Source organism: Phoca vitulina, unplaced genomic scaffold, assembly GCF_004348235.1.
Source record: "Phoca vitulina isolate PV1807 unplaced genomic scaffold, GSC_HSeal_1.0 scaffold28, whole genome shotgun sequence".
Taxonomy (NCBI): Eukaryota; Metazoa; Chordata; class Mammalia; order Carnivora; family Phocidae; genus Phoca; species Phoca vitulina.
This window is the reverse complement of record NW_022589731.1, coordinates 2624496-2645518: the sequence shown is the minus strand read 5'-3', so window position 1 is coordinate 2645518 and position 21023 is coordinate 2624496. Positions and strand designations below refer to the sequence as shown.

The 21023-nt window shown below is 43.1% G+C and overlaps 1 protein-coding gene across 7 annotated transcripts in view; it reads left to right on the top strand.

The window, feature by feature from the left end:
• Positions 1-21023, top strand: part of STN1 (STN1 subunit of CST complex) — a 42677-nt gene that overhangs the window by 14825 nt on the left and 6829 nt on the right. For 6 of the 7 annotated variants that reach the window (XM_032423224.1, XM_032423226.1, XM_032423229.1 and 3 more), the window contains 5 exons: positions 4441-4608; positions 5349-5463; positions 9041-9215; positions 14391-14513; positions 17573-17645. In XM_032423224.1, the coding sequence (XP_032279115.1) occupies positions 4441-4608; positions 5349-5463; positions 9041-9215; positions 14391-14513; positions 17573-17645 (654 nt within the window). The remainder of the gene's footprint in view (positions 1-4440; positions 4609-5348; positions 5464-9040; positions 9216-14390; positions 14514-17572; positions 17646-21023) is intronic. The other variant, XM_032423228.1, reaches the window with a different exon arrangement.

Sequence of the window (21023 nt, the reverse complement as noted above, 5' to 3'; positions counted from 1 at the left end):
GCGTGAGTGGGGGGGAGGGGCAGAAGGAGAGGGAGAAGCAGACCCCCCCGCTGAGCAGGGAGCCCGATGCGGGACTTGTTCCCAGGACCCTGAGATCATGAACTGAAGGCAGATGCTTAACCTGACTGAGCCACCCAGGCGCCCCAAAAAGACACTTTAAAATTGTATGTTGAACACATTGACTATAACTGAAACAGCATTTGGAATTCCTTGAGTACATTTTAATAGGCCTTAGGTAGTTTTTTTAAGTTCATAATAAAAAAAATACTGGGCAATACTGGTGATCATTTTTGGTTCTAGAGAAGCTACAGCAATTGCGACCTTGTCTTTCTGTTTGGCAGCATACACAGTGCGGTGCCATACACAGTGGCACATGAAATACTGTCTGCTCTTCTATCTAACGTCTGGTGTCTGGCTCCTTGGGTGATACACGGTGTCTTTCCTCTCCGCCATTACCTGCCAGAATCTCAGCTTCCTACTTTGACCATCCTGACCAGTGGAATGCTCCTTGGCTTAATTTTCTGACGTATTTACATTTAGAACTTGGCCATCAGTTTCCTATAACTTCAGTGTTCATTTCCTAATTTGGGAACATCTTAATCATTGGCACTGCTTTGTTTAGGATATTTTGTAGATAAAAAAAATTGAGAATGACAGCAGATTTTTTTTTTAAGATTTTATTTATTTATTTGACAGAGAGAGACACAGCGAGAGCAGGAACACAAGCAGGGGGACTGGGAGAGGGAGAAGCAGACTCTCCACTGAGCAGGGAGCCCGATGCGGGACTCGATCCCAGCACCCTGGGATCATGACCTGAGCCGAAGGCAGACGCTTAACGACTGAGCCACCCAGGTGCCCCTGACAGCAGATTTTTATGCAGCTGTCTCAGAGGCAAGAAATAAATCTATAGGACAATCAGATAATTGAATTTTCATATATGTCTAGGGTATTAAAATCATTTGCAGATTTATGGTTTTTGTGTCATCAAACCCTCAATCAGAGGGTGTCGTTTGAATATATGTACTTGTTTCAGGCTATGGAGCAGCAGACTTTTTCTGTACAGGGTCAGATAGTAAATGTTTTCTGCTTTGAGGGCGCTCTGGTCTGCACCTCAGCTGCTCAGCTCTGCCATAGTAACACAGAAGCGGCCACACACAGTACGCACAGTAAAGTAAAACTTTATTTACAAAAACAGGTTGTGGATGGATTTGGCCCATGGGCTGTAGCTTGCAGACTCCTGTTTTAGACATTGTTTTAATTTTCAAAATCAACTTTTTCTTTTTAAAGAATGACATTAGGAATATTGTATAACTCTTATAAAATGTCTACTAATACTGAGAGTAAGATTTTTAAAATATTTGTAAGTAGTTGAATAGGTGAACAGTCACAGTGGGTAGCCTTAATTGGAAATTGCTTTGAGAATAAAAAGAGAGGGTAAGAATACAAGGAAAAAGCCCGAAAATGATTCTCGTCATGTTATATATGAAGTGAGATTTTTAAATTATTCCCGACTAGCCCATTCTCTCCTTTTCATTTAACTGCCCTCAATTTAAAAGCTTTCCCCTGGAACGTGGCCAATGGAGACTAATTTTTTTCAACAAAATTCAGCCTGAGTCAAAATCATGTTGCAGTCCGTTAAGGTAATTGAGAATAAGCTATTAACTCCTATAAATGTCCTGTTGAGTGTACCATTTAGACTAGCTTATGAGAAAAGTTAAGAAAGCCTGGCCCTTGATACTATAACTTTAGAGGGGGTTTATCTTTCCAGCGTGGAATAGGCTACTTAAAATGAAATTCCGTCAGGCTCCAGCCGTCTCATTAGATTCACCAAATTACAGAACTTGAGCCGTTCTTTCGGCAGTTTGGCTCACCCTTTAAATGAAAGCTGGGCCTCATTCTCAGACTGGCCGCCAGTCTGATCATTTCAGCAGTGCTGTAGGAAACATTTATTATGATGTGTTTTAAATTCAGCCTAAATACAAGACGGCTTGAGGGGACAGGAACACAGATGGAATAAACCTTTTAAAAAGTAACACCTGGGTATTTTCTGAAGAAAGCCGGTCAGCTGAGTACCATTAATGCCGATGGTATTCTAGATTCCTAGGTGTTGGTGCTCTGTGCTCCCTAGGTTGCTGTTTCCCCTGATAGAGTAGATGCGGTAAAAGAAAAGTAATGCCGTGGCACTTTACAAAGCCACAGTCATCTAAGTTGTATAAGATTAAAAAGACAATGGGATCAATAGGCTAATAGGGAGATTTGTTCATTCATTATAGGAACACTAAGTATATGACAAGCCAGAAATAAAACAAGAGCAGGAAATAAATCAGCATTTAACAAATGTTGGCTCAGGTAGATAAAAATATTTTTAAAAGAGGTGACTCTGATCCGTATCTTCCAGCTTACATGACAACGTAAAGAAGATGGAGTTGTGTGTTTATCGCAGCAAATATGGGGTTTACGTGTTAAACTCTGATAAGTCCCTAGCTGTTAAAGCCCCGAAAACTACCATCAGTGGCAGTGGGATAGACTAAACATCTTTTCAAACTTTTAGGTAGTAAAATGAAATCCAAAAAGCACAGAAAAGCAGTGGAATGGGGGGAGTGGATGTAATTAGCAGAACTGATAAAGCTTCCCTAAAAAAAGACATGAAGGATACATAGAATGCACAAGATGATTTCTCACACGTAAAGAAATGCAGAGAGCAGATCATCTTATATAAAAACACAGAGGCTGTCTGGCGTTTAAAAGCAAAAATAAAACATCATGGAATCATTACGTATTTTTTAAGGTACTAAACATCCACGTGACGGAAGCCGGTGTAGGAGCTGCAAATGCGCCTTGACACCTTGTCAAAACAGAACGGTTTGATTGTTTCTTTCTGGCAAACATTCTGACAATATGTAATGAACTGTAAACCTGTTTTTACTTTTCTGTCCAGTAATTCCCAACAAAAGACCCCAAGGAAAACACAATAATTTTGTCTAGAGGGCTTCATTATTCATTTTTACAAATAGCTGACATTTATAGACCATTTCCTGTGGATCTGACATCATGCCAAGCTCATGATGTAAGGGTTAACTTAGAGCATGTGCAACAACTCTGTGTGTGAGGTGGACTCTCTTGTTACCCCCAATTCACAGTTGAGGAAACCCTGGCGCCGTGAGGTTAACAGCCTGCCCACGGTCGCAGAGCTGGTAGGAAGTGAGTGGAGATTTCAGCCCGGCCTGTCTGACTCCATTACCCAAGCGCTGACCTCTAAGCCGCATCCAGTGCAGGTGATTAAAGCCGAAATAAAAAATTACAAAAAGGGGGGAGAATGGGATATTTAATGAGACTAGCTCATCAAACTGTGGTATATTAACATGCCAGTGCTCCATGATTTTTTAAAATGCTCGAGTTGTATAGATTCTGTGGATACATGTGTGTATCTGAACTTGAGCCAGGCAGAAAATCAGAACGTCGAATTGTTTACACACACTAGCTGTAACTGGAAAATACGAGTATGCTCACAGGGCAGGCAGCAGAGAATAAACAGGAAGGTGCTGGTGTCAGAGACCACCTGGGTTCAAACTCCAGCTTTGTTGCTAGCTAGTTGTTCTACTTTGTGCAAGTTGCTTGACCTTTCTGTGACTCAGTGTCCTCCTCTATAAAATGGGGCTAATAATAAATAGGTGTAGTTGTGAGGATGAGATGTGCTAATGCAGCGTCAGGTCCTCAGAACAGCACCTATGGTTCCCAGATATTCTCGGCTATGCTTCTTACTATTTAATACAACTTGAAATTAAACTTAAGTGATAGAAATTATTTAGAATTGAAAGTGCATTGGGTTATTTTCACCATGAAGTTGCTTAAGCTTTCAGTTTTAAGTGGTATGAGAATGTGTGTGTGTGTGAGAGAGAGAAAGAGAGAGAGCGTGGGATTACCCCAGTTACCCAACACAGATGAGAGGCGAGAGATTAGGGTGTTGAGTACCTAGGTGGGAAATCAGCCTGAGGCATATTCGCCTTCCCCATAAACAACTGCAGATGGAGATCTGGGTCCCCTTTTCCCCTGTGCCAGACTTGTCTTCCTGCAAGGACACTTGAAAGGGTTGTTGAGAGCTGTTGCCACCAAACCCAGAACTCAGCTCAGGACCACGTAGAGCCCTTTGAATGCGCTGGCAACGCAGGAGCAGGGGAGAACCTGTCGGAGCCCTGCCAGAACTTTCTCACTTGGGTTATCAGGCCTCCTAGACTCTGTTCCCTTCAGCCTACTTTTGAATAATTACAGCTTATGCCTTCTGTTCAGCAGAGGATTTCAGAAGGGTGTGCAGATTTCTGACAGTAGAGCCGCTAATCAGAAGTAGAAGGAATAGGTGTCTTATGTTGGTCTCAACCCAGAACTGTGTCACACATGCAGTGGAGTGACTGTGTTATGCGTTTGTCTCTTCCGGCCCTATAGCAACTACAGCTGCTGCAGCTCTAGGGGAGCTGAACTTAACCTCACAGCTTAAGAAGCTGCAAGACACCATTGAGCAGAAGACAAAGATAGAAATTGGGGACATTATCCAGATCAGAGGTTATGTCCACACGTACAGAGAGGAGCGAGAGATTCGTGTCACCACTTATTGTAAGCACAAGTTACCTCTGCCAAATTGGTGGTTATGCTGGGTGTGTGTCCAGTAAACCCTGGGTTAGCTGGAGTCAAACGGCGAAAAAGTTCAGATAAGAAGATGTGACTCTTTACTGGACGAAATTATATTTCATAACAGGCTTTCTTTAGAAAAACAGCATTTTTAACTTTATTTTGAAGAGCAGTAACTAGAAATGGGGGAAGAAAACAAATGATTTATTATATATATCTGGCAAATTTATTTGGGCCACATCAGAGTTTAAAGTACTTTGAAGTTCTGTGTGTCAGTCCATTTAGGGCAGAGTGTTCATATTCTTTAAAATGATGGCGATTTCTTGAATACCACTGAGTCCATTAGCTTTGAAGGAAAACAGCTAATTGGAAATAACGATCGTCCCACATCCTCTGAGGGATACGTTTTGCAGGACTCTGGCTGATTTTGGTTGGAAATCCCACGGATGGCCCCTGTTGTTTGCCATTGTAACAGATGAGTGCATAAGCGAAAGTGCTTTCCCTGGTTCCAGTCTGCTGCCGGACAGGCCTGTGATGCTGAGGGCGTTGCATTCCCTCTCAAAGGATGACTGGGAACCATTTAGTGCATCTAGGATGTATGATCCTTGGGCACCCATAGGGAAGGAGACCCACTGGGTGCCTAGCAGCAGGTCCTCTCTCCAGGACCCTGGAGAGAGCTGATCTCATTGTAATTTCTATGGCATGTTTTCCCCATGGCTTATTAGATAAAGTAGAAGATCCCGTGTGTAACATTCAAATCGCAAGGATGCTTGAGCTGCCCAGTATCTACAGGAAAGTTTATGACCAGCCTTTCTGCAGTCCAGCCCTAGAGCAAGAAAGGTAAGCTGTGGCCTCTCACTGCTAAAGATGTATTGATGGCAGTAAGCCAAGCAGCGGGAACCCAGATGCTGGGGTAGGCCAGGGTTCAAATCCTGAGCTGTCCACACTCATGGAGGGGCCCTGGGCAAGTCTGCTTACTCCCCATGTGGCTTCATTTTCTTACCTGCAAGGTGAAGATAATAATAGTACAGATATTCTAGGGTTCTTGGGAGGAAAGTGTATGTGTAATTGGAGTCCCTGGAGGAGTGCAGGGAGCAGAGAAAATGTATTTGAAGAAATAATGGATGAAGTTTTTCCAGGTTTGCTGAAAACTATAAATGCACAGATCCAAGGAGCTCAATGAGCCCCAAGGCAAGAAAGCTGCCATGAAACCTCATAGTCAAAATACTACACAATGACACATTATAACAAGAAACTGTAAAAAATGATACCCATCATTCCCAACCAGGGATGATTTTACTTTCTTGTGTGTGTGTGGGGCCGGGGGGTGCAGGAGGACTAAGAATACATGCATACTCATTAGTGTCCTCATCAAAGGACTCTGAGCGGGGGCAGAAAACCAATAATGGCCTCTGCCTACAGGGGGGAGCTGCAAGGAGGATAGAAAGGAGACTTCACTGTGTACCCTTTAATTTTTTTTTTTAAAGATTTAAAGAGGGAGAGGAAGAGAGAATCTGAACCAGATTCTGCACTGAGCAGAGAGCCTGATGCGGGGCTCTATCTCAGGACCACGAAATCACAACCTGAGCCAAAAGCAAGAGTCGGCCGCTTAACTGACTGAGCCACCCAGGCACCCCCCCACTTTAATTTTTTTAACATATATATATTATATATTCAAAAAATGTATGTTAAAAAAAAAAACCAAACTCTAGACCTGTAGAAAGTAACAAAGTGGAAGTTCCCCATTTTCCTGCCTCAGTACCATTACCCCAAGGTTGCCACCATTCGTAGGTTGATGCGTATCCTTTTAGACATTTTTCTTCTGTGCATATACAAGCATGAACATTCACCCATATATTTTATGGGTTGTCATTTGCTTTTTTTTTTTAAAGATTTTATTTGACAGAGAGAGACACAGCGAGAGAGGGAACACAAGCAGGGGGAGTGGGAGAAGGAGAAGCAGGCTTCCCGCTGAGCAAGGAGCCTGATGTGGGGCTCGATCCCAGGACCCTGGGATCATGACCTGAGCCGAAGGCAGACGCTTAATGACTGAGCCACCCAGGCGCCCCATCATTTGCCTTTTAATAAAAATGGGAACACAGCTTATATACTATTCAGCTTGACTTTTTCCCCCAAATCTTGCATGAATATTATAGCTGCTGTAGTCCTGCCTCATCCTTTTAAATGACCGCACAGAGCTCACTGTACGAATTGCCCTTTATGTCAAAAACAAGTGTTATTATTGAACAGACGCATTACAGTAACGAATTTAAATCAGTAGTCAGAACACTCCCAACAAACAAAAGTCTAGGACCAGATGGCTTCACAGGTGAAATCTACCAAACATTTAAAAAAGAGTTAATACCTATTCTCCTCAAATGATTCCAGAACATAGAAGGGGAAGGAAAGCTTCCAAATAAATTCTATGCAGCAGGCATTACCCTGACACTAAAACCAGACAGACACACTACAAAAAAAGACAACTACAGGCCCATATTCCTGATGAACATGGATGCAAAAATCCTCAACAAAGGGGCGCCTGGGTGGCTCAGTCGTTAAGTGTCTGTCTTCGGCTCAGGTCATGGGTTCTGGGATCGGGCCCCACGTCGGGCTCCCTTCTCAGCGGGAAGCCTCCTTCTCCCTCTCCCTCTGCTTGTGTTCCCTCTCTCGCTGTGTCTCTTTCTGTCAAATAAAAAAATAAAATCTTAAAAAAAAAAATCCTCAACAAAATACTAGCAAACTGCATTCAACAATACATTAAAAGGATCATTCACCATGATCACGTGGGATTTATTCTGGGAATGCAGGGATTGTTTAATATTTACAAATCAATCAACATGAGACACCACATTAATAAAACAAAGGATGAGAGTCGCATGATCTTCTCAGTAGTCACATGATCATCTCAATAGATGCAGAAAAGGCATTTGACAAAATTCAACAGCATTCATGATAAAAACTCTCAACAAAGTGAGCTTAGAGGGAACACAGCATAATGAAGGCCATATATGAAAAACCCACAGCTAACATCATACTCACTGGAAACAAGACAAGAAATCCACTGTTGGCACTTTCATTCAACATAGTACTAGAAGTCCTAGCCACAGCAGTCAAACAAGAAGAAGAAAGAAAAGGCATCCAAATTGGTAAGGAAAAAGTTAAACTGTCCCTATTTGCAGATGACATGACACTATACATAGAAAATCCTAAAGACTCCACCAAAACAAATTATTAAAACTACAAATGAATTCAGTAGAGTTGCAGGATATAGAATTAATACACAGAAATTGGTTGCATTCCTATACACTAATAACAAAGTAGCAGAAAGAAAAATTAAAACAATTCTATTTACAGTTGCACCAAAAAGAATAAAATACCTAGGAAAAAACCACGAGGTGAAAGACCTATACTCTGAAAACTATAAAACATTGATGAGAAAAAGTGAAGGTGACGCAAATGGAAAGATATTCCATGCTCATGGGTTGGAAGAATTAATACTGTTAAAATGTCCGTACTACCCAAAGCAATCTATGGATTCAGTGCATCCTTTTCAAAATATCAACAGCATTTTCCAAAGAACTAGAACAAATAATCTTAGAATTTGTACTGAACCACAAACGACCCAAAGAGCCAAAGCAATCTTGAGAAAGAAGAACAAAGCTTAAGGTATCACAATCCCAGATTTAAGATATACTACAAAGCCACAGTGATCAAAACAGTATGGTACTGACACAAAAATAGACACATAGTTCAGTGGAACAGAATAGAGAGCCCAGAAATGAATCCATGTTTTTGTGCTCAATCTGTAACAAAGGAGGCAAAAATATACAATGGGGGAAGGTTTAAAAATCCTTTTGAAAAAATCAAAAAATTTAAAAATAAAAAATCAAAAAATTACAAATAGAAATACGATATGATCCAGTAATTCCACTACTGGGTGTGTACCCAAAGAAAACAAAAACACTAATTCAAAAAACACCTCCGTGATTATTGCAGCATTATTTACAGTAGCCAAGATATGGAAACAACCTAAGGGTCCATCAAAGGGGAGGAGTGGGGGGGGGGCGGGGATGGACAAAATGGGTGAAGGAAAGCAGGAGATACAGGCTTCTAGTTGTGGAATGAAGAAGTCATAGGGATAAAAGATACAGCACAGGGAATACAGTCAATGGTATTGTAATAGTATTGAATGGTGACAGATGGTAGCCAGACTTGTGAATGTAGCATAGTATGGACTTGTCAATTGCTATATTGTATACCTTAAATTAATTTAAAATTGGGTGTCAGCTATACTTCAATCAATCAAACAAACATCAATATAGTGTCAACATTTCCCAGCTGAATTTCTGTTTTATGCACACCGAGAAGAAACAGAGGTGATAGTTTTCTGCAGGGCTTTTAAAAACTTTTCCCCCAGCAGCGATCCAGGTACCCTGGACCTTGCCAATCTCACGTGTTTGCTGAGTGAAAGAGCCAAAGAATTCCTCGTGGAGAACAAAGTGCAAACCTTTTACCAGCAGGAATTGGAAACTGTGGAATCTCTGCTGTCCCTTGCCAATCAGCCTGTGATTCACAGCGCCGGCTCTGAGCAGGTAAGTGCTGCATGCCCATGTGAGAATTCAGGTCCCCTGTCCCATATCTGCAGCTCAAGGGTATGGGTGAACAGGACTGTGGCATGAACACTCAGAGGGTAGACCCAGGGAATAGAGGTTCTGGTTCTAGTCCATGTTTCTCTTCTGGAAAGGTCACTGACCACTAAGAATTTGAAATGAGAATGCACCTGCCCTTTTGTCCTCCTCATTTAATCTCAGTAAACTTAATCTTTGGGTAGGGGAAAAAAGTAGTTTAAGGTTCATACTACTTCTTAGTGTTCACTGAGATGGGTATTTAATCTCAGCAGGAGCCAAATGAGAGGGAAATAAATGAGAAGAGGTAATTGTTTTTCCAAGATTATTCAGCAAGAGGATTTTTTTTTTTTTTAAGATTTTATTTATTTATTTGACACAGAGAGAGAATAAGCACAAGCAGGTGGAGGGGCAGAGGGAGAGGGAGAAGCAGGCTCCCCGCTGAGCAGGGAGCCCGATGCGGGGCTCAATCCCAGGACCCTGAGATCATGACCTGAGCTAAAGGCAGCCGCTTAACCACCTGAGCCACCCAGGTGCCCCCAGCAAGATGATTCTTGAACCAAAGTTTTTAATGACTTGCTGTCTCTTTGTCAAAATAAGGTTACCTTATTAGGATTTGAATAAAGACCAAGTTGTGTTCAGTCTAGTTTATAAGTAAAGATTTCTAGGAACAATCAAATAATTTCTTACTCCTCTAGGAAAGAGCTGTCCGTTTTCCCCCTCTCATGTTACAGGTGAACTTAAGTTGTTTGGTGTTTATTTATTTGCTTGGAATTAAGAGTTATTTGAAACTTTAATTTTAGGCTTTCCCTTTCATTGCAATTCTCAGGTTTTTTGTTGTTGTGACACCATTTATTTTTATTTATTTTATTTATTCCACCAGGGAATGATCTCTGCTGAAATGTCACCTTCTTGCCCTCCCCATATTTGCTCTGATAGCCACCTGCTTCCTCACTGTGTTATCACCCTGTTTTCATATCTCAGGATATCACTGGTATCTATTTGTTTGCCTACCTATTCCTCTGCCAGAATTTAAATTTTACAAGGGCAGAGGTCTTCTCTATCTTGTTCTTCGCTCTCTAGAACCATGGCCCAGAACAGGGCTGCCATAAACTAAGTTCTTGATGCTTATTTGTTGGTTGAAGGAATGAATAGTTTTTAAAAATTTAAATAGTCCCCAGAAGTATCTAGTTAAAAGTAAGTTTCCTTCCCATCCTCCCTCCTACCCTCTTTCCCCAGAGACAAGCACCATTACTAGTCTCATGAGTATCCTTCCAGAGACAGTCTGTGCATTTATAAACTAGAAGTAGTTATATTCCCCCCCCCTTTTTTTTACACAATTGGTAGCATGCTAAACTCTGATCTATACCTAGCTTTTCACTGAATTGCATGTCTTAGCCTTTCCTAGCCATACATATGGATTTGCCACTATAATAATCTTTTGTTACATGTACTGTAATTTGTTTAACCAGTCTCTCCATTTCTGGACCGTTCAGAAGTTTTGCGATCTTTTGTCATTACCAGCAGGGCTGCCGTGAATACCTTGTTAGGTAACATAAGTTATTCCTCGTGATTCTGGTGGAACAGACACCAGGTCCTCATCCTGACCTCCTAGGCGACGGCCACCGCGTCTCAGTTTCATTCACGAACCTAATTATCTCCTGCTGGCCGCAGGCTGTGTGCCCGGTGACCCGCGATGTCATTCGCAGAGACAGGGATAGCGTGTCAGGGGACGCCCCAGGTGGAGAGGGCCCGGACTAGCCGCTGCCTTCTGCCCTCCTGGGCTCCTTCGCGGGTGGGGTCCCGCAGCTGTCCGCAGGATTAAGCTTCCTCCCAATTAGTCGTTCAGAGGCGGCTCACCGCCAAGTTAGCCTCCTAGCACTTGTGACCACTCTGTCGGCCTGTTGGGAAGGAAACTGAAGCTTAGCAAAGACCACATTCTTCCCGTGAACCCACTCTTCTGTAGGAGCCACAATTAAGTAGAGAGACTTTGAGGATTCTCTGAAGGCTCCTCCATTCAAAACGACCGTGGGGAACTTTTGGCGTGACATCTTTTTGAAAATGCTCAGAGCAGAAACTTGTTGTCTGCCCAGTCAGGTATGTTTAAAGAGAAATGAATGTGGCACTTTGTTTTGTCTTTGGAAACTTTTTCCCATCAATTATGAATTATTCCCTCACATGACTGTGGTTGGGGAGGTCAGCATCATTAAGTTGAATTCTGCTTACTAGAGCCTAGGAGACTAAGGATGCTTTACAGTGATGGTGAAACCCTAGATCCTTTGGCACTTTCTGTTGTCATACAGATGAAAGCTTCACAAAAAATCATTGTGATAGTGTTATATAGTTTAGAGGCCAGGGGAGAGAGGGTTTGAATGTCATCTCCCCGCCTTTCTTTTTCCGTAGTGGCCCTTCTTAGCAAATCCAGAAACATGATAAGCAGACCTTGCAAAACCATTGTTTCTTTGACAGCTGGATAAATGTAGAGTTTGTTTGAGAATGAAGACTATATATATATTTCAGAGATCCACCCAGTTCCTGACCTGTGGCTGGGAGAGGCCTGCTCAGGCTCAGCATGTTCAGCCAGTCACTGTTTCTCTCTCTGTGCAGTTTTGGTTTCCCGAATTGGATGAGCCTTGTCTTTAGAAAAAGACAAGAAGGACACAAATCCCAGGCCAAGCCAAGCTGCTGGCTAGCAGAGATGATTGGAGGCCTTCTCCCTGAGATTGTATCATTAGAACCAGTAGGGAGATATGTTCTGAGGTCAGCCGAGGCAAATGTTTTTGGAAAGGAAGTTTCACATACTGTTTATATTCACAGAGCCTTTTCTGTTGGGTCCTTCTTGTTCACAGCTGAAACTGTGTTTTTAGTCTCACAGTCCTAGCACACTGTCCTTCTGCTCCCTGAGCTTACAGAAATCTGGGAGGAGGAACTGAGCTTTTTGTGTGGTCTGGGGATAACCAGGAGTCATTTCTAATGATAGCAGTAATCACGCAACAATCATTTTTAGTCTCCAGTTTATTTCTGTCTTGGTAAGAGCTGTAATAAACTCAACCCTTAGGATCCTGATATTAAATTTACTGAAAAGGTGAATTTCCTTAGAATTATGAAGATTAAGTGGCTTTAACTGTTTCGTGGGAGAGTCTATTTTGGGTTGATTGTGCTTCCCCTAATAAATACAGCTTTTCCTGAAGGCCCCAGAATACAAGGCTGTGTGACTGAGTATTGCTAGGTGAGTTGTTTATTCTAAACACACTCACATAGATTTTCTGCCCGTGGGAGTCATCACATAGTTCTTGGCCTTATTCTGCCTTCAGAGAACGGATGCTGTCATAACTTGGAATGTTCGTCAACTTTCAGGCCATAATGTTCTAATGACCAGGTGCTCCAGCTTGTTGACTATTAATTTAATTAAGAGTATTAGATCACGATCCTGGAGTCCTGGGATCAAGTCCCGCATCGGGCTCCCTACTCAGCAGGCAGTCTGCTTCTCCCTCTGACCCTCCCCCCTCTCATGTGCTCTCTCTCTCTCTCACTCACTCTCTCTCTCTCAAATAAATAAATAAAATCTTAAAAAAAAAAAAAAAATAACAGTATTAGACTGTCCTCTTCAGGCCAGGGGAGCGTGTTTGTGAAATGTCACTAGGATCCATTAGATTAAAACAGTGCCTCTTTGGAAGGCCTTTTCTAGAAAGAGAGGGTTTCTTTAGGGATGCAGTGGTCAACGCTTGAAGCCATTTGGGGGTTTCTTTCCTTTCCCTATCACGTGCAGGAAATGTCATCAGCAGATCACAAGCAAGCTCTCTCTTTCAGCATCTGTGGGTACTGTCCCAGATAGGCTTCATCAGCATTCTTTTTTTTTTTTTTAAAGATTTTATTTATGAGAGAGAGCGAGAAAGAAGAGAGAATGAGTGGGGGGAGGGGCAGAGGGAGAAGCAGACTCCCTGCAGAGCAGGGAGCCCAATGAGGGCTCAATCCCAGGACCCTGGGATCATGACCTGAGCCGAAGGCAGACGCTTAACTGACTGAGCCACCCAGGCGCCCCTTCATCAGCATTCTTCATTAGGGGTAGGACTTGGCCTTTAAATGCTTTTTTAGAAGCTTTGCCTTGTTTCTTTGGTGCTGTCATCTTTTAAGTATCTTGACAATTTTCTGTCACATTAAAAATGGGTGTGTACCTTGAAGGACAGTTGTTCACTACTTTGTTTCAGAAATGGACTGAAAATCCCCAGTGGAATAATAAAAAGGCTACCTCCTCTATAATGGGGTATTTACTCCCCATTCATTACACAGACGTCTTATTAGTTACCCACTGTGTGCCAGGGAGGAGGTGGCCAAGTTGAAATAAAGTCCCCAACTCAGTAAGCTTACAATTTAGTTAACCATGGTGGGACGTAGCTGAAGGCCCAGCTTCCTGGGGAACAAGAAATAGGATGAACTGGTAACTCTGCGTAAACCCATGTCTTAGAGGAGAAATACTGAAATTGAGGAGATAGAAAACTGAGAGCAGCAGAGGTTCCTTTCCATGCGGTCTGGGACCCCTCTGCCTTCAGCCCCATGGACCTGCCTCGGACAGACAGGTCTCCGTATGGCTGTTTGCCTCCATTTAAAATAAGGAGACTACTTAATACTTTGTACATCCTAGAATCCCCAACTTTATTTCAATATGTGTAAAATTCTCTGAAGTCCTTAGGGAGAGATTATATATAGCTATAATTTTAATGAAAAAACTGAGCTAATATACATGTACAGTGTTTCGGCTCTGAATTAAAAAAAAAATCAAAGATTATCTTTTTGTTTAGGAAACTAATTCTACCAAAAGCAGCATGGGAATAGAAGTAATTTTAAATGTTCAAGACATATAAACTACATACTCCAAAGATTCTCTTCTTGATTTTCCATTTCATACTGTAAAATTGAACCGAATCACAACTAAGGTATGGAACAGTTATCAAGCATTATCCTACCCGAGCAAACTTCCCAGGCCTGTTTAAATACCATCCTGCTGGGCCACACACCTGCATCATTTTGACTCAGCAGATAAAAAGCCTGTTGGGTGAATTCATAAACCAGTTGGTCCAGGGAGTTACTCTTAGATGCTGTAAGACGGGACTTAACTTCTTTTTCTTTTTCCTCTTCCTACAGGGGGATTCTAAGAAGGACACCACTTCCAAGGCAATTCATAGTATATTTAAGAATGCAATACAGCTGCTTCAGGAAAAAGGATTTGTTTTCCAGAAAGATGATGGTTTTGATAAGCTATACTATGTAAGAGACCTGCAACTTTTTTTTTTTCCTTCGTAGCTTCGATCACTATATTCATTCGTTAGGAATACCTATTTACTATTTTTAAAATTCATTAAGGACGTTCATAAAATAAGGAGTGAAAGTCAGCCCTTCTCTTTCCCCAAGGTGCCATTTCTTTTTAAAGATTTTATTTATGTATTTTAGAGAGCACAAGCGGGAAGGGGCAGAGGGAGAAGGAGAAAGAATCTGAAGTAGATTCTGTACTGGGCGCAGAGCCCAATGTGGTGCTTGATCCCATGCCCGGGAGATCACGACCTGAGCCAAAACCAGTCGGACACTTAACCCGCTGAGCCACCCAGGCGCCTGCCCCCCCCACCCAGCTGCCATTTTTAACAGTATGTCCTTCTAGACGCTTACCTGTGCATTTACAAATGTACACGTATAGATGCTTCTGTGGCTTTTTTGTTTTCCCCCCCAAAAGTGATTATCCTGCAAATCAGGACTTCTCAGCCTTAACACTGGGCCAGATGGTTCTTTGCTGTGGGTGGCTTTCCTTTGCATTGTGGGAGGTCTAACAGCACCCCTGGCCTTTATTCACTAGATAGCAGTAGCAGCCCACCGACTTATGACAACCAAAAATGTCTCTGGACATCGCCAAGTGTCCGCTGGGACAGTTGAGAACCACTGCTGTAAATAATGCCTGGCAGTTTTGGGGGGTGGGGTATCAAAATAGCACATCACAGGCATCTTTCCATTTTAGTACTTCTAAATCTCCCTCAATCTTTTTGGCCTCGCATGGTATCGTGGGTTCTTGCCCTACACTTCTAACCCCTTCTTCCTGGTGGACATCGGTGTTGATTCTGAGTTTTGCTTTCATAGATAGTGTTGCTATGGCTACCTTTGTGAATTCACGTAAGCATTTCTGTAAGATTTGCTCTTAAAACAGGAATTGCCGCGCAAAGGACATGTATCTTTAAGCATTTGGTCAGCACAGTCTGATTGACCTCCCAGAAGGCGATACTCACGGACATTCCCACCAGGGGTACAAGGGCCTGCTTGCCTCATACCTTCAGAGTTAAAGGTTCACCTCTTGCTGCCTACCTTTAATACTCGGAGGGGCCGTGCTTTCGGTGACAATGGGCTTCCCCGTGACGGCTGATATCAGCAGCGTAGATGTGGCTTCAGTCACGAGTGATTCTCCTGGAGGCAGATCAGAATTCCGAGGAGTCCCAGAAGTCTCACTCTTTACAGACATGATGCTGGAGGGGACTCTTTCCTTAATAGGACATTTTCTTCATGTTGGTTTACTCTAGTGATTCCCCATTTTAGAGAGTTTTTTTTAAATTAATATATGTTTTAAGTACTATTTGAGTAAAACTTTTAAGTTTTTTGTTTTGTTTTTTTTTAATTTTATTTTTAGGTAATCTCTACACCCAAGGGATGCCTGGGTGGCTTAGTTGGTTAAGCATCTGTCTGCCTTCAGCTCGGGTCATGATCCCAGGGTGCTGGTATCGAGTCCCGCATCGGGCTCCTCACTCAGTGGAGAGCCTGCTTCTCCCTCTGCCTGCCACTCCCCCTGCTTGTGCTCCCCATCTCTCTGACAAATAAATAAATAAAATCTTTAAAAAAAAAAACCCCTACACCCAACGTGGGGCTTGAACTCACTACCCTGAGATCAAGAGTTGCATGCTCTACCCACTGAGCCAGCCAGGGGTCCCTGAGTAACTTTTGAAAAGGGTATTCTAGTCTGTGTACAGATGAGTGCAGACCACCTCCTGCTGGAAAGACCTGGTAAGGTTGGAGAAGCCTATGCTGGGCAGCAGCTCCCCTTCCCATGCCTCCCCAACCCCTCCCTGCCACCGGGCTCTGGGTTGGCCCCCTGTGTCTGTAAAACGTGGCTTTTCCTGGGCAGCAGCCAGGGCTGAGGTGTGGCGGGGCTAGGGCACTTCCTCCTGTGAATCAGTGTGAGCTGGAATGGGTGATCAAGCAGTAATAGCTCTTTTCCTCTGCAGAACCATCCCTCTTCTCTCCTCCCTTCCACCTCCTTCTCCGGGCTGTAGGTTTCTGTTTTCTCGGGGAAGTAGTTGTCATGGCGATGTGGATACTTCTGTTTGTGTAGCGCTTTCCTCCTTCGGCAGCTCTCACTCCCATTACCTTAGTTAATCTTCACAATAACCTTGTGAGTCAAGATCCCCATTCGTCCTAAAGTCTGGTCACACAATTCCTGATACATGTGTTTGTTTGCTTGCTTTTTTTTCCCCCTTCCTTCCTCTTTTCCTTCCTTCCTCTCTCTCTCTTTTTTTCTTTTTTTGTTTTTAGATTTACTGTGGAACATGAAGGTGAAACGCAGATGGTTACTTGGCTTCCCTCAAACTGGAGCCGGTTGAGTTTGTTTGCCTTTGAGGCAAACATGAGGGAGGGGTTGGGGAGGCATGGGAAGGGGAGCTGCCCAGCGTAGGCTTCTCCAACCTTACCAGGTCTTTCCAGCAGGAGGTGGTCTGCACTCATCTGTACACAGACTAGAATACCCTCATAGTTATGTTTGCCTTTGAGACAGAAAGTGTTTCTGTAGATGAGCTGGATGTACTCTCTTGCTAGCTTTTCTGACAGTTTTTATTTCATTTGTTTTTCTTTGGGGTTGGGAGAAAGAAGAATACTAATGAGACATGAGACAGGTATCAGGGCCCAGAGGAAGGAGCCCTGGTTGGAGATCGAGACTTTGATCACTTGTGTCTCCCTTTGAATATAAAGATGAGTAAGAGAAATGAATGTATGACGAATATTTGAGAAGAGAGTTACTCCTTAAAAGTATGGAATTTCAGTTTTTCTTGACATCATGGTCCAGGTAAACCACCTTCCAAGGGAGTGTGCCTCTGGGCCAACTACAAAGCAGTGAGCTGCTTAGGGACAGAGCTGGTTTGACAATAGGCCAAGTATCAAAAACTCTCTTGTCCGTGTAGGGATGGTAATTACTGTGAAATTTTTAAAAACTATCCTAAATACTAATCTGGGAGTCTGGGTTACACAACCACTTCCTTACTTAAGAATGCTCTCTCTCCTGTCCTGTTTTTCCCATTTAGGTAACCAGAGAAGACAAAGAACTGCACAGAAAGATCCACCATATCATTCAAGAAGACTGCCAGAAACCAAATCGTAAGTGGCGGAATGTACATGTATGTGGCGTCCTGGTGCACTGGAGGGGGATGTTCCCTCCCAGAGAACACTGGATGGAGAGTCAGGAGACCTGGGGCTTTCCCCAGTAGTGACTTGGAAATATGATTGGTCCAGACACCTGCCCTCTCTGAGCCTCAGTCTCTTCTTCTGTACAGTGAGCGTTAGACTCTCATGGTTGTTCTGACCTTAGCTCATGTACTTGACCCTGGAGCTTCTTTAAACATGCAGTGCTCAGGTCCCAGCCCTGGGGATGCTGATTCATTAGGGGCTGGGATAGGAGCTGGCCGGGGCAGCGTCTCAGGTCACTGCAGTGCAGTGAGGTAAGCTGCCAGGCTAGGACTTTTCTTGACCTTCTGGTTCTCATGTTCTCTCTGATTTGTCGTCTTCTACTCTTGCCCCTCATCTTTGAATGCAGATGAGGCAGTTTCCTCTCTTCTGACATCAAGCCTTTCTGTGTTAGGAGAAATGGTTCTAGACATTACAGTTTATGATTAGTGTAATTTAGTCATCTTGGAACCTGATAATTTGCAGAAGAAATGGTTTAAAATACAGTTGGTTTTAGTGGAGTTAGGTCAACCCCTAGTGGTTAGAATCTCAAACTGTAGCTAGTCTGACAACAGACATTACCGTTTTCACACTAGTTAGAAAGAGGAGAAAGCACTACTCCTATCTTTAAATCCTGTGTAAACTGATTAGACTTCAAGGTGACTTTTCAAAGTCTGTCTTTTGTCAAACATATGCTGATAATGAATGTTGGCTTTTGTCAACAAGGGAGGCTGGGAGAGAAGGGGAAAGACTTGTGAATGACTGCAGTTCTCAGTCTGCTTGCTTTCTCTCCAAAGAAACCCACCCCCAGCCCTTTCAGCCCCTCCATCCCTGGGGCCTGGCCCTGCTCCAGGCTGAGTCAGCGGGCGGAGCTGGGCCAGGTCTCCGGCCCTGGTATTTATGGTATGCAGCCCTACTTAGCCTTTAAGAACCCATGAGGTCAGATCCCAGAATGGTGTGACAACAGATCTTAAAATAAACTGAAAGCAACCTATTATTTTAATGCAAAGTTTCTGGCTTTTGTTCACATCATTTAGAACAACAGGGATGAGTCTCCTTGAGTTGGGGGAGAACCTGTCCATCCACAATTTAGGGAGCTTTAAAGAGCAGTGAACTGTGGAGTTCCTCAACCAAGAAGAGACAAGAGACGAGAGGCTGCTCCCCAGATAGACTCCCGGCACCCATCCTCCTCCTCAGCCACCTGGCCAGATCCTTATGTTGATCTGCACTAGGAACAGGATGGATTGAAATAATCGCAGTGCCGGTGAAGCGAATGAAAGGAACTCACACTGCATTTCTCAGGAGAGCCAAACTGCCTGGTGGCCTGAGAGTCTGCAAAAGTGGCAGGTTTTCCTTCCCCTCCTAATCCCCAGACCCGCCCTGGCCCTGGCGAGTGTGTGTGTCGAGGTGGACCCCCTGTGCCCCTCAGTCTGTATGTGGGGGCCTCTGACAGCTGTAAGCCAGGCCCCAGAACTAGGAAACTCCGAGGAGCTGAACTCTGGAGCATGAGGAACTGAGAATGCCAGGAAAAATACCTCGTAGGGACTGTCTTGGCATCTGTTGTGACCACTCGTCCTAGAAAATATCTGTGATATTATATATATATATATATATTCTGAGTAATCATGTATGGACATGATAAAAGTCAGACAGTGCAAAGTGCACACAGAAAATCAGAATCCCTCCCAACCCCGAGCCCCAGGCTCTATGTTCCCTCGTCCAAAGCCAGTGGGTGTTACTAGTTTCCCACTTGTCGTTCTAGAGAGGTTATATACACGTGCAAGCATATTGGTATAGTTTCTTTTTTAAAAAGCCCCACAAGTAAAGGTTAGCGTGCGATACTCAGTGTTCCACACCTTGTGTCTTAAATCTAACGTTGGCTTCTAGAAGTCATTCAGCAGCAGCACATCCCACACGGCCTCAGCCTTAATACCACACAGGATTCCATTATACGTATAGATAGATCTTCAACCTCTCAGTCATTCCTCCTGGGCCTTTAGTGTGTTTCTGACCTTTTGTACAAAATACAGCATTGAGTTTTTCCTTATCAGGATGATCAGTAGGATGTAAACTCTTTAGTCATTTAGGAGTATTTCAGTAAACGGATAAACTTAGAATAAGGAAAGGACTATAAACATGAAACCTGTTTTCAGTCCCTAAAGCACTGATCCTGGGCTTGTTCAAAGACCGGCAGCATGGCAGAGTTGTGAAGAGCTGGGCTCTGGAGCCCCCTTGCCTGGGTTTGAATCCCAGCTCTATCACTTTATAGCTGTGTGATCTTGGGTAAGTCTGTGCCTCAGTTTCTTTTTTTTTTTTTAAAGATTTATTTGTTTATTTGAGAGAGAGAGCGTGTGAGTGGGAGGAGGGGAGAGGGAGAGAGGGAATCTCAAGCAGACTCCCTGCTGAGTGCAGAGCCTGACACAGGGCTCGATCTCACGACCCCGAGATCATGACCTGAGCTGAAATCAAGAGTCGGATGCTCAACCAACTGAGCCACCTAGGCACCCCTCTTTTTTTTTTTAGTTAAGTATAGTTGACCTACAATATTATATTAGTTTCAGGTGTACAATATAGTGATTTGACATTTATATACATTACAAAGTGATCACCATGATGTCTAGTTACCATCTGTCACCATACAAAGTTATTAAAATATTAATGACTGTAGTCCTATTTACATCCCTGTGACTATTTTATAACTGGAAGTTTGTATCTCTTAATCCCCTTCACCTATTTCATCCATCCCCTCACTCCCCTCCTTCCTCTCTGGCAACCCCCAGTTTGTTCTCTGTATTTATCTGTATTTATGAGTCTGTTTCTGTTTTGTTTGTTGGTTTTGGTTTTTCGATTCCACATATAAGTGACATCATATGGTATTTGTCTTTGTCTGACTTATTTCACTTAGCATAATACCCCCTAAGTCTACCCATTGTTGTCGCAAATGGCAAGATCTCATTCTTTTTTACAGCTGAGTAATGTTCCACTGTATGTACACACCATATCTTCCTTATTCATTCATCTATCGACGGACACTTAGGTTGCCTCCATATCTTGGCTACTGTAAATAATGCTGCAATGAATATAGGGGTGCATATATCTTTTAAACTAGTATTTTCATTTTCCTCAGATAAATACCCAGAAATAGAATAGCTGGATCACATGGTATTTCTATTTTTTTTTTTTTTTTTAAAGATTTTATTTATTTATCTGACAGAGAGAGACACAGCGAGAGAGAGAACACAAGCAGGGGGAGTGGGAGAGGGAGAAGCAGGCTTTCCACTGAGCAGGGAGCCCGATGCGGGGCTCGATCCC